At 27.8% G+C, this 13497-nt stretch overlaps 3 protein-coding genes across 5 annotated transcripts in view; 2 read left to right on the forward strand and 1 right to left on the reverse strand.

The window, feature by feature from the left end:
- Positions 1 to 2625, reverse strand: part of LOC107453483 (dystrophin-related protein 2) — a 276867-nt gene extending 274242 nt beyond the window's left edge. Inside the window, exon 1 of the mRNA XM_016070341.3 lies at positions 2620 to 2625. The gene's annotated coding sequence lies outside the window, so the exon portion shown is untranslated. The remainder of the gene's footprint in view (positions 1 to 2619) is intronic.
- LOC107453476 (mitochondrial import inner membrane translocase subunit Tim29) overlaps positions 1 to 4209 on the forward strand; it is a 61989-nt gene extending 57780 nt beyond the window's left edge. For all 3 annotated transcript variants that reach the window (XM_071182777.1, XM_016070329.3, XM_071182773.1), the window contains exon 3: positions 3754 to 4209. In XM_071182777.1, coding sequence (XP_071038878.1) covers positions 3754 to 4139 — 386 coding nt within the window. In that variant the 3' untranslated portion in view covers positions 4140 to 4209. The remainder of the gene's footprint in view (positions 1 to 3753) is intronic.
- Positions 4210 to 7785: 3576 nt separating this feature from the next.
- LOC107453475 (uncharacterized) lies at positions 7786 to 13189 on the forward strand. The gene is made up of 2 exons (XM_016070327.3): positions 7786 to 8012; positions 10721 to 13189. The coding sequence occupies exons 1-2, from the start codon at positions 8009 to 8011 to the stop codon at positions 12970 to 12972; spliced, it is 2256 nt and encodes a 751-aa protein (XP_015925813.1). The 5' UTR covers positions 7786 to 8008; the 3' UTR covers positions 12973 to 13189.
- The last annotated feature ends 308 nt before the right edge of the window (positions 13190 to 13497 follow it).

Consider the following 13497-nt stretch of genomic DNA (forward strand, 5'->3'; position numbering starts at 1 on the left):
TCAAATTTGTTAAATCAAAATTTTCTATTGCTTTTAGTTTTAGATTTTCTACTTACTGTTGTACTTTAGAATAAGTTTTCATTTGAAGATGCATTTTAGAAAAGGGTTTAACAATATTTTGATAAAACTGAGGTATGGCACACCCCGCATGCCTGTTTGTGTAAATATTTTTTCCAATGGAATATATAAATGAAATATTGATTTCCAGCATATGAGAGTATTAATATTTCTTTCTACGCAAGATTTGAAATAACACTTTTAATGAAATATTTAGCTGTCAGAATAACCAATGATTTTTTACCCTGAATGTTTTTGTAATAGATGTAATTATCATTGGACTTTTCTCTGTTAATCCACCTGTCTGATCTGGAAGCAAGCATCTGTTTTTGAAGAACTTAGTATATTACAGCTAATAAAAATATTGAGTATTGAACAATGCGCTCAGAGATTAAGCTTTTGATACAGATGGGACACTTGTGTACCTTTTATATATATTTTATTCTGATGCTTTAATTACAAGCAAAACTTAATTTTGGTATTTTTTAATTGTAAACATATTAAATCCAAAAAAAGTAGTTTGAAACAAATTCTTTTTCATTCATATTCAAAAATTTATCAATAATTGCTTTTGTAAATTAATGTAATTTCAGTGATAAGTAATTGTTTCTCTTAGATCTAAATAAGTGCAAATTTGAAAAATTATTGTTTGGAAGATTTTACCATTAACACAGAAAAAGTGGTTTTTTCATGTTGTATTTCGTATTTATAAATTATTAAAATACTAAATATGATATTTTTCACTTATTTTGATCTAAATTATAATATAAAATAATGGAAAAAGTAGTAAAAATAGGTTTAATAAAATTTCTATGTCAAAGAGTTACGACTTAACTGAAAAGTTTACATAGTGCATGTAAAAGAAGAGCAAATGTTTCAAATGCATCCAAAACAATCAAGAACAAAAGATATGATTCGTGTCTGCAAGCCGAGGACAGAAAAATTCAATGAAAATGTTCACAATGTAAAGAAATTCTGTGATATGACCATATAAATGTATTTTGTTTAAAGTGAACACAGATAGCATAAATATTGTATATTTGAAGAGCATGAACATAGATTTATAGTTATTTTGTTAATGTTTTCACATATATTAATTTTAATTCTTTATAAACTTAATTTTGTAATTCTTTCTCTTAATCAAGTTTTATATATTTAGAGTGTGCCTTGTCGTTAAACTTATGGTTTGTAAATATTTAGTGGTGATTATAATTGACTTAAATCATCTAATTTTCTTTTTATTTTGAGTTTTTATTTTTAAAAAAAATATTTTTCATGGCTTTATTCACCTAATTAAATAAATTTCCATCGTCAAATTTAAAGCAGGAAAAAAAAATTTTTTTTAATGATTTAGAAAGTACAGTAGGATTTAATTCAGTAGGACTTATTCAAAGTTAATAATAAGGATTAAAGGTTTTTCAATCTACACTCATGTCCATTAATGAAGGATAATGCCAGCTGTAGCAAATAAAGGTTCAGAAACAAAACAAACTTGTCTTATTCATAAAGCCCATTTATTAAGCAAAAAATACAAAACAAATAAGATGGTGTGATACCATTTATAAAAACTATGATCCGTGCTCCTTGGAGCTATTATATGAAATACCTCCTTTACAAAAACTTAATATTACATGGTTGATATGATATATAATACATTGTATGTCTCTCTTGCCATAAAATACAATCCATACAAGCCTAGACTCGACAGAAAACATCACACAAGCCCACTGTGACGATGTTCACATTGCATGTTCTCTAATCCAGGCCAATCGTTGTCGACAGTAAGTTGCTGCGAACAAAACACATCTAACAGACGACAGGCTTGCAAGCACATAGACCGATATTTTTCAAACATCTGTACATGGATTACCTTGAATCTGCGGTATCCGTCTATGCAGATAGCTGGTAAAACTTGTCAGATGTTGCTTCTTTTTGCAGTTACTGCCAAATACCTGTCCTCCTTCGGCATTGTGACTCAGGGGCAACCTGTACTGTAACGTCTACTGACATTTCCATCGTCTTGACATCATTGCTGAAGCTTAAAGATAATGATTTGGGCAATTCCAAGTTCCTTGGAGACATCCATATTCTAGACTAGGGGTGCACAACCTTTTTGAGTGATGGACTTATTGCAATGCAGGTTGACTAACGAAGGGCCTTACGAAGTCATGTTGGCGGCAAATATGATAATTTTTATGTAAACAATAATGTTCTAAGCACTAAATTTTTTATCAAAAAAATAAGTAGTGTTGAAAATTAAATACTTTTAAGTATTAGAATTCATTCAGAAACGAAAAAACCGATACTTATTCTAAATTTTTTTCCCCTTTTTATCAATTATTGATTTATTATCAATTAATATNTTCTAACAAAAAAAAAAAAGAAACTGTTGCATTCACATAATAAAGTGCAAAAAAAAATTACATGCATATTTAAATTTAAGAACATTTATAGGGTTTAATAAGATTTGCATACTCACTCTTGATTTATAAATCACTAGTCGTAATACTATAAATGTATCAAAATTTCAAAAACAACATGGAACTGTTACTTGGATGAGCAGAAATAAAGCAAGTCGAAAAGTGATTACTCAAATTTAAAATTCGCACACATCCTATTAAAAATATCGAATTTCTTAAAACCACAACAGAATCTGTGCAAATTGACCACATCAAAAAGTGATCGTTCAAAAAGGTAATTTAAAATTTTTCAGTTTTTTGTTTTTCAAGAAGAAAAAAAACTTTGTGCTCAGAAGCTTTCGCGGGCCGCAGGATGTGTTCCCCTATTCTCGATGTTTTATAATTCTACCAAGCAAAAAATCATCCGCATGCATCATTTGCGTCATAACTATTCAGTTATGGCATTGAGCAGCTTACAGAATGCTTGTCAACAAATTTACTTCTTTGCCACCATTCTTTATGTACCTTTCAATCTTGTTATTGTGATATACCATTGGCATCGCATGATACTATTCTTGAAGATATGTGTGATAATTCTACAAGTGAAATTTTTACTTTTAAGTTTAATTTCCATGTGATTCTGAATTATCCTTAATTTATGGACATGAGTATATTTCCATCAATAAATATTGAAAATCAATTTTTTTTAAAAAATAATTGTGCATATACTTTTAAGTATTTCCAAAACTCAATTCCAGTTGCACTATAATATCATATTTTTTTGCCAAGATTAAATTAAGTTTTTTTTTTATTTAGTAAAAGTGTAGGTTGTAGTCGGATCAAACTAAATTACATGCGTAGAAACAACATAAGTTGTACAACATTTCCATATTTTTTTAGCAAAATCAAAAACTTTTATTTGTTACTTCCACAAAATGCTCAGTTATATAATCATGCAGTTCAACAGGAGTGTTCTTTTTATTTTTATATTGAAGGCCTTACTAAGCAGATTTATGATAGCATATTATTAAAATAATAAAAGGAAAAAAATGCTTGAAAAAAATATTGGAATTCACTTAGGTAAACTGAAGTATTATGTTAACAGATGTTTTTAAAGTTTAACTGTATTGTCGTTATTTCAAATATATATATGTGTGTGTGTATATTTGCCTATATAATTTAAACCATGTAGCCATTCTTTATATAGATCAGCTTTAAATTAAAAAATGCTATATTTGTTAATACTAATAAACATTACTATATTTGTTTAACTAATATTTTTTTCATGTATGTTTAGGATTGGGACTCCTACTTGCTGCTATGAAAATGAATCCTGATGAGCAATCATTCTATGATCGCCAACTTCAGTGCATTACTGAACTTTCAATGGTGGGTGATCCTATTCGAAATCCAGCAGCGGAGAACCATTTAACATATTTAACTCGATGTCAAAATCAAGGTCTTCTACGAAAAGTGGACTTGTTATTCTTTAGTTTAATTTGGGAAGCAGATTATAACAATGAATGTAACATTTATCCTGCACAATGCAAATATTTGCAACCAAAATATTTTACATTCTATCAAAGAATAGTTGACGTGGGACTATTCGGCTTTTGGATAAATCTGAAGTTAAAAATGAGAGATTTTGATGTAAATCCTGAGGAATGGAATGAACAAACTTAGTTTGTAATAAATTTGTTTTAAGCTTTCTCTTGTGCAATAAATCAAAGAATACTGTTAAATTTTCAAATAATGTCAGTGTTTTCATGCATGTTTAATTATTATTATTTTTTTTTTTTGTTTCTGAAGTTTAAAAGTTTTTAATACTCATCTTCTAACTTACATTGTCTGTTTCAAATAGATTTAGCTAGCTCATCTTCTGGTGTTGGTGCAAATCGGAAATTTTTAAGGAAGCGTAATTTAGGAAATATGCATATTTCAGCCTTCCTAGGTGTAGAAAGGTTAAAGTAGATTTCTTTTTGCAATACCTGTTCTGCATAATATTGTTTAGTTAAACATTATATAAAGTGCAAATAAAAAAGAGCTATAATATTAGTAATATAGTTAATCAAAAAATATTCTGTACAAAAAAAAGGAAATTCTAAATTCATATCATTATTACCCTTCTCTGCCTACTTCTTTTCAATATTAAGAAATAATGTAAGTTAATTATAAATGCAGAAAAGTAACCAAATTTAAAAAGTTTTATTTTTATTTCTTAGAAATTTTAAAAATATATCAAAATATCTTGTTTCCGCCCCTTTTTTATCTTTAACAAATTTTTAAAAAAAAATGTTACTGAAATCATTGATCTAAAACATCTTTGCCATAGTGACATTTGGTATAATTGTCAACCAAGGAAAGGTTAATATAATTTGCGAAAAAATTTTTTAATTAATTTTTATAAAATAATAATGTTAGTACATTAATTTCTTTTTACAGTAACGAGTTAATAAACTCATACTGTTACCACAGTTTCCTCTTTCACAGTTGGCAAAAGTGCATAAACAATGTATATGACATACTTTAATAAATATAATATTTATTAGTTATCAACCAACTTTACTTTTTTTTGTCTTCAAATTTATCTTATCATTAAAAAATTATACCTAATCTTATCTATCTTATCATTAAAAAAATACCTAATCTTATCTTTAAAAAATTTAAATCTAAAAAATTATGTTATTCAATAATACAAAATAAAAATATATTTTTAGCCTTATCCAACATAAAAGGAAATATTAAATGTAATGATTGGTAGAAAAGAAAGAAGGCTGATGAAAACTAATCCTGTAAAAATCCTGTAAATGGCAAGTCTGATATTTCATCATTACAATCAATTGAAAATGGGCAGATATTTTATCCATGATCAGCGTGAAGATTGAAACTCCCAATTTATGTTTTTTTTTTTAAATTTATAATTTAATGAAATGAAATCATTACAGAATATACACGAGGGATATTTTTTAGGTGATAATACGAATGATAAATAAGTCTGTATAAATACATTTGTAAAATGCATGATTAAATATATCTGTCAAAATTAATGTGTAAGTATTTTCTGAAATCTATAAACTACACGCATTTATTAAAAATTTATAAATAGTTTGCTATAATTTAATAATTTACTTTTAATGCTATTCCATTTTACTCTGTTGCTTTGAAATTATAAATGTATTCTGAGTCACATTGAAGATAACGTTTCATTTTGATATTTAAAAAGAAGGCTTTTATGATACTTCTATTATTTTAGTATATGTAATAATTTAAAACTGTTTTCTTATTTATGAAATAATTCATTTATACAATGCTGTAGAAGAGAAAATTAAGATTTCAACCCACAAACTTTTTTTTTTGTAATGTTCCATTGCTTCAAATTAAGCTCTGTATACCACATGATCATATTAAAATATAAAATAAGAGAGAATATATCTTAGTCTCTCGCCCTATCTTTGGCATCTGTAGATAACTTTAATTTAGATTTGATTTGATATAAATAATATCTTTAGAAAATTGTCTGAAACTGTGGCATGAGTCCTGAGAAATTACGCTTGGTAATGATAATCATCAAGGTATATTATAATGCTGTCAATCCTGCTTAAATACCATTGGTTATAGCCAACTCTATTTAATTAAGTAGGTTATGCGATTATATCCAGAGTGCATTATTCAATCTTAAATGCTAAATTTTTATGAAATTTTACTTTTTACTGATATCTAATGCATAGTATAATGTTACGATTAAATAAACTCAATTTTAAGATCAATAAACAATTATAATTAAAGCTGTAAAGCTATCCTAAAATATAAATGTCATTTTAAATTATATAAAAATAAATCAATGGTAACAAATAATACATGTGCTATAATACTTTATTCTTCTCTGAAAAAATTTGTAATTGAAGATTGTTATGATACTTGCTTAATTTGTCAATTTATCAAAATTGGACTTAAGAAATTCCAATTTGATTAGCTATTTCAGTTTGAGATTTTTTGATATTTATTGCTTGCAAGACTTCTATTTTTTTGAGATAAACTCAAATCATTCATTTTCACGCTCACTATGGAACCAACTCAGAATTATTCGCTGGAGTAAACAATGATTATTCAATTTCAGAGAAAGACACACTAATGTGTAAGCAGAAGTTTGTAACTTTTTCTTATTAAAGCAAATAGAACACAAGGACGAGACAAGAAGGTTTGACACACTTCTGACATTCTAAATGATGTGTGAGTCAAAGAGGGGCAAAAGTCCCTTCGTTTACTCTGATGTATGGTTGCCAGCAAGATTAGATTAATTCTTGAACTATAACCCTAACACCTGTTTCGGACAACTAACAAACGAAAAGTCCTTATTGAAGCTATATTTTTCTTAACTGAAAAACGGAAATTTCTATTCTAGCTGGTTAAAAATTTCCTGAAAAAATGTATTTTCCCCCCTTCTATTTCAGTATCTTTTTATGCAATTAAGCGAGGACTAGAAACATCAAATAACCGTTTAAACGCGGAAATTCAACATTAGTTTCATATTAAATTATTTGGTTTCATTAAATTTTATTGTATAAGCGATTTATTCGATTATTCGACGTCCAAGTAAGTGTGGGACGATTGTACTAATTAAAAGTTAGTCTGTCAAAGATAGTAAATAGCTAGTTATGTTTCAAGACTACAAAATCAGAGATAATAAGGCTTAACAACTCATTTTGTTAGGTTAAATAATTTTTTATAATTTTGAGTGACTTTTTCTAAATAACAGTGAAAGAACAAAAATACAAATATTTTTCTAATTTTTATTATTCTTTTTTTGTTTAATTTAAAAAAAAATTCTAAAATATTATGACTGTCAGATGTTCTAGAATGATGCTGGAATAAACAATATTTAAAGTTTTATATGCAAATGTCTTAGAGCCAAATTTTCCAAACTGTTGCGATATCCAATTCTGCCGTCCTAAACAAAATCTTTTATTTTTATGAATACAAAATCTTTTATAGAGATACTGCCGACTTTCTGGGAAGGCGAAATAAACCAGTGGGCCAATTGACATGAAATTATACTATGTTGTCACTTGTCATTCTCATACAAGTTAGGGTAAATTTCTCAGCTTAGATAAAATTTATTATTTTTTTTATATAAAAAAGGTTTAAATTAATTTTTTAGTGAAATACAGCATCACAATTCTGTTCTCTCTAAACAGCCGCGATTTATGTGTTTTTTTAGTTTTCCCAATTAATTTTTCTGTAAATAAAGAATTATCTAGTTTTTGTTTCGAGCACTTTGCACTTAAGTTTCACAACATTCGTGAGGTCATATTTGAAGGTCACCAGAATTATCTTTATCTCTGCTATCAGAAATGTCTTGTCTTACGCTTGTATTTAAATTAATTATTTATCAGATGTGTAATCAGAAAAATTACTTCAATTGTTTAAATATATGTTTTGAAAATTTTTTTACCGTAATTTAATGCTATTCGAAGTTAAAAGATAATTGCTCAAAAGAAAACGAAAATACAAGTTTTAATGTAAAAAGAATAAGGTGTTTCCCAAGTTCTGCAATGAGTAAGTCGTTTTATTATTATTACTATTTTATATTTCACCAGCTAATGTTTCTTATTGTTGTATATTTTCGACGTCAGGCTCAAAAATCAGCTCAATATATTTTCAGAAATTTATCAATCGAGCTAAAAATTGTGTTTCATTTTTATTTGAATGTATATTTTAGTGTATATATTTTTTTTATAGAGAACCGTTAGCTAGTTACTTTACCAGCCTAAAAGTTTGGATGGTAAATAACTGTCACTCATTTGCCTTTAAAAACTCTGTAAAAAATCAGGGCTATTGTTTGTAATGTTGACACGTTTAAGGTCGAAGTGTTTCCATTTTTAAATTCTTTATCAATGTGAAAATGAATAATTTGTTAAGTGACAACTGTTGAGCAAGTAATTTGAGTACCTTAGTAAATTTGTTTTGTTAGTAAATAGTAATAGCTGGTAAGTTGTTCAGATTATTACTATTTTTATTACAGATTATAATCATTGGGGAAGTATGATTATTTTGAAATATTTTTTTCTTTAATTTCCATGTTTTTTTTTTTTTTTTTTAAAGTGGGCAATGTTTTTCATGAGCAAAAATCTGAATAGCTGGTAAATTAGTTATTCATATGTTTGCTATTTTTATTACAAATAATAAACATTGGAGAGATATGAATGTAGAATTTTTATACCTATTTATTTCCAAGCAATTTTTTATAGTTCTGCAGTTGCAACCGTTGATCTATAGAAAAAATTGAATTACTTTGGCCACCTCTATTTAAATGTCACTGCAAAGAATATACATAGGTGGGGAAGAAGACCAGTACCCATAGACATAATGTAAACCGCCCCCCCCAAAGGATGGTACGTTCCCTGTGTTTAAAGGGAAAAATACATTCAGGGGGCAAAGTAGAAGATCTTGACTCGAGTTTTGCCCCAATTTTTTTTTATTCTTTTAAAAAGTAACGAGTAAAAGTACAAGTATTTTTAAAAAAAGTAGCGAGTAAAAAGTACTTATTTTAAAAAGTAACGAGTAAAAAGTACAAGTACTAAACAAAAAAAGTAACGATTTAAAAGTACATTTCTAGGAAATCGAAAATTCAAAGTAACCTAAAATTTTATTGAATAATATTCTTATGTTCTTTAATGTTTTTGCAAAATTGTTGTTATTTATTTAATTATTTTTAATTTTGAAAGTTATGGACATTAATTTATTTTTAAATTCGGAAGAATATTATAATATAATTTTATAATATAATCGTATAATATAATTTTAAAATCAAATATAATTTTAATATCAAACTTTTTATGGATTTGCACGAAAAAGAAATTTTATCTATTGATTTTAATTTTTAGTTTATTATTTTTATTTATTTAAATTACCATTGATTTAAAATTGTTTTACTCTTTAGAAACGCGTTTTAAAAGCACAAACATAAACAAAGCAAACACGGGGTTTCAGATAGCTTTGTGATCTTTGAGCTAGTAAAAAATAATTGAATGTGCAGTATAAGTTGAAACAGAAGGTATTTAAACACGAAGTTAGCTGTGAATGCATATATATTGCACATTAATTTTATAAATTAAAAAAACATAAGCATTTTTTTTTAATTTTAATTTCTTTTTTTTTTAGAAAGCTTACCGAGTTTTAGAAAAAAGTAACGATTTCATTCGACATTTCCGTTACAAATACTTGTACTTTTTCCCTAAAAAAGTAACGAAAGTACAAGTAAAAGTACTAAATTTAAAAAGTGACGAAGTACAAGTAAAAGTACGTACTTTTTACTTGTACCGGCGGTACAAATAACGAAAGTAAAAGTACTGCCATATATGTGTATAAGTACTGAGGTAATAGGTTTTTTAAGGCTCAATGGAACGAAATAGTAGCGAAACGTAAATAAATCAAACAGGATGTATATGTTTAATGTTTTTAGAGCTTAATTAAAAAAAAAAAAAAAAAAATTCAAAGCGATTCGAAAGAAACAGCGAAAGCAGTTTTGTGGTTGGTGAGGGTAGTGTGTAGGGGTGAAGTTTATTAATTCTCTTATATTAATAACTGACATTTTTCATACTTTTGGTTTATCTTTCAAAATTCTTCAAACTATAATTTTTAAATACAAAGTTACTTCCACGACTCACAAACAATGGAATGTGGAGTGATATCGTGTGAATTACTAAGATCTTTCCTGATTATAAATCAGCTGTGTACCTTAAGAGCAGATTAATGATGTTAGTTTGTTGGAATATTTCGTTAATGGCTTTAACTCGCAGTTATAGGCATAAATCGTTCTGTAAAAATTTTTTTACAATTATAATTTTATGATTCTTTGATTTTTTTATCAGTAAAAATGATTTATTTTTTAATGAAAAAAATTTACTATAGTTGTAGATTTTTTTAGACGTCTCCTTGTCAAACTTACTGGGTTCTATAAAGTCAAATCTGTTTTAAATATATTACCAATACAAGAACCAATGCATCTTTACTGTTTTAATTGTGTTTAAACAGTAAATCATCCAGTAACAAAAAGTCACTGAGACAATTGGTTTGTAAATGTGTTATTTTATTAAATCTAATTTTGTTCGTCCCGCTTCGCAATAGCATTTTAAAGTACTAAAAAATGAATAAATAAAAAGAATACTCTCAATCCGCCTTTTATTCAGTTACTATTGTTATTGTACGTCATCACGATTAAGAAATATCATGCCAAAACTAAATATAAAAATTGTACATTGCAGGCAAGCAACAAGAAAGAGATGGAAAAGAATCCACCGAACATGACAACTTCGTAGACTATACGGAGCCGCCTTCGCTAGAGAGTATAGCAGTCGTGTGCACAGCAGTGAGATTGTGGTCGTCAGAACCTGAAACTGTGCATTTTGATACTTTAAATAATTTTTATAGTTTCAGAGAATTAAAAGAAAGAGTGTTAAACAAACTAAAAAGACTCATCTTGCCAGATTTACTAAAAATCAAAATATCTAATATTATTGAGCCTATAGGGCTACAATTATGCGAAACTAATTATTATTTAGCTGAAATGAATTGTGATTTCCGAGATATTCATAAAATTGGAGGATCTATTTGTTACACAATGGAAGGAGTTATCGATAACCTTAAATCGCTCAAAGAGGTGATTAATAATGAAGACCAAGTAAAAGACATCAGTTCTTTGTATGAGTTAGCTTGTAAGTACTGCTTAGAAGAAAATATTTCATATTTATGGCAGAATATGAGTTATGAGAAAAAGAAAAAGTTCTATAATGCCTATTACGACGCATATAGGGATCATATAGTAGACTATTGGACTGCTTATCTTGAAAACGAATTGCCCAGTTTTTTTTATAAGATTACGAGTTTTGGCTACGATGTATATGATTCTAATCAGAGCATTTATCAAAATATGACTTCGATGTCCGTGTTTGTTGGTAACATATTTTCTCTCAAATACTTCTGGAAGTTATTAACAGAGCAAGAGAAAAATATCAATATGGAGTACTGGATAAATTTGGTATTAAAGGAACTCAGACATAATATTTTGAATGTTATCAACAATGTATATCAACAATACAACCCATTTGCAGATATTTTGTTCTTTTTGTTATCTAAAACGAATGATCAAAAGAAAAAGTATTGCATTTTTCAAACTCATTCTGAGATAATATTAAAAACTTTATTTTTCTGTTGGCCTTGGCAACGATTTTTCCTGCCCACAATCAGGCTGATGATTGATTATCTTAAGGAAGATGTTTATGTTGGAATAATGTCTGACATTACCGAGGAAATAAAAAATGGCAGAACCACGGGCGATCTGGTCAGGGAAATCTGGCGCCTAAGTCCAATAAGATTAAAAAACTCACTCAGCCTAGATATGGAAGGCTTATTATGGAATTTACTTGAAGTAAATGACACTAGAACAATCGATGCGATAATAAGCAATATTCCACCTGAAGAAAGAAGAGACATTGCCCTGAATATAATAAATTATAATGACTTTAGTCACGTAATTTTATCTGGTAAAGTTACTTTTCTGGACACGTTAATAAAAAAGCTTTTACCAATGGATGATGATATCACACGTATGATCAAGATGCGTACATTGGAATATAAGCGTGAAATTTCTTTTTTAATCATCAGCAATGGTATTCCAATTGTCGATGCATGGTTAACTTGGATTTTTCCGTCCGAAAATGAAATCAAACACTATAAGAAGGAAATACTTAATCTAATGAAAATTTACGTTTCTTTGATTCGATTAAATAATTACGAATACGTAAACACATTTTTAAAATGGTGTTTTGAGACGGAAGAAGATATCACTTCATTCAAAAAAGCTTTTATTCAAAAAGGCAACTTTCCTCGATGTTTCAACCTGTTGATCGAAATGAGCAATGACTACGAGACTGGATGGAATAGATTTGAAAGATTTATATATCATAGCTTAACTTGTTCCGAAGAAATTTCCCAGTTCAAGAAATTGTATTTGAAAAGTGTACCAACTTTCTTAAAACGCGGTAATTTGAAATTTGCAACACATTACTTAAAATGGTGTTGTAACTCACTGGACGAGGTCAATCGGTACAAAAATGATTTATTGTTCTCTAAAAAAGGAATCGGAATGCTTTTATATCGCTGGCATCATACATTGTATTTCGGCTTGGATAGCTTTCGTAGCAGATTAAAATGGTTCTATCCTCTCTCAACTGAAACTATTGATAAACTCAAGTCGTTAGAAGTTCGCAAATTCATTGGATTCTGTGACAGCTATGCTCCAGAAAGGCAACAAGCCTTCATTTATTTACTGGACTGTTTAGAGTGGAAATCGAATTCAACAGGTGAAGGCGAAATTCTCGATAATACTGATGCAAAGATTATAAATCGTATATTGAAAGGAAAGGATATTAATGGGGATGACACCAGTGATTCTTCTTACAACTACGATAGTGATGAAAATAATTTTATTTTATGTGAAGATGATGATTTTTTATGATTTGTTGTATTCTTAGTTGAGATGCAAAATGCGAAAGATTATATGAATGCTTTCATTAATAATGTCTTTTATATATCCCTGAGAGATACTTTTTTTGTACAGTAAATGGATAGTCCTATGGAATCTCTAGGAAATGTTACATAAAAAATAAATATCACTTTAGATTCAAATATTTGTAAAATAATTTAAAACAATTAAAATCTTTAGAAAAGCCTTACTTTCTTGTTTCACACATTCCACTAAAATTTTTGGTACCTACATGATATCGATTTTTCTGTATAATATTTTGATTTTTTTTACAGTACCACCTTTTTATGCAGTGATTCGGTAAATTTTGATACCTTTCTTTAAACTTTGGAAAAAATTGTGATACTAAAGCAATGTATAAACGACAAAATCAGTAAAAGTTGAAAGGCGCGCTTGCAATGTTTTAATTAACATTGAACATTTTTTCGAGTACAATATCCTTGGCCACAATTATTGTCTCAAAATTTTAAATAGTATGCTTAACATTGTAAAGAATGA

The sequence above is a fragment of the Parasteatoda tepidariorum genome, chromosome 1, assembly GCF_043381705.1.
Source record: "Parasteatoda tepidariorum isolate YZ-2023 chromosome 1, CAS_Ptep_4.0, whole genome shotgun sequence".
Classification (NCBI taxonomy): domain Eukaryota; kingdom Metazoa; phylum Arthropoda; class Arachnida; order Araneae; family Theridiidae; genus Parasteatoda; species Parasteatoda tepidariorum.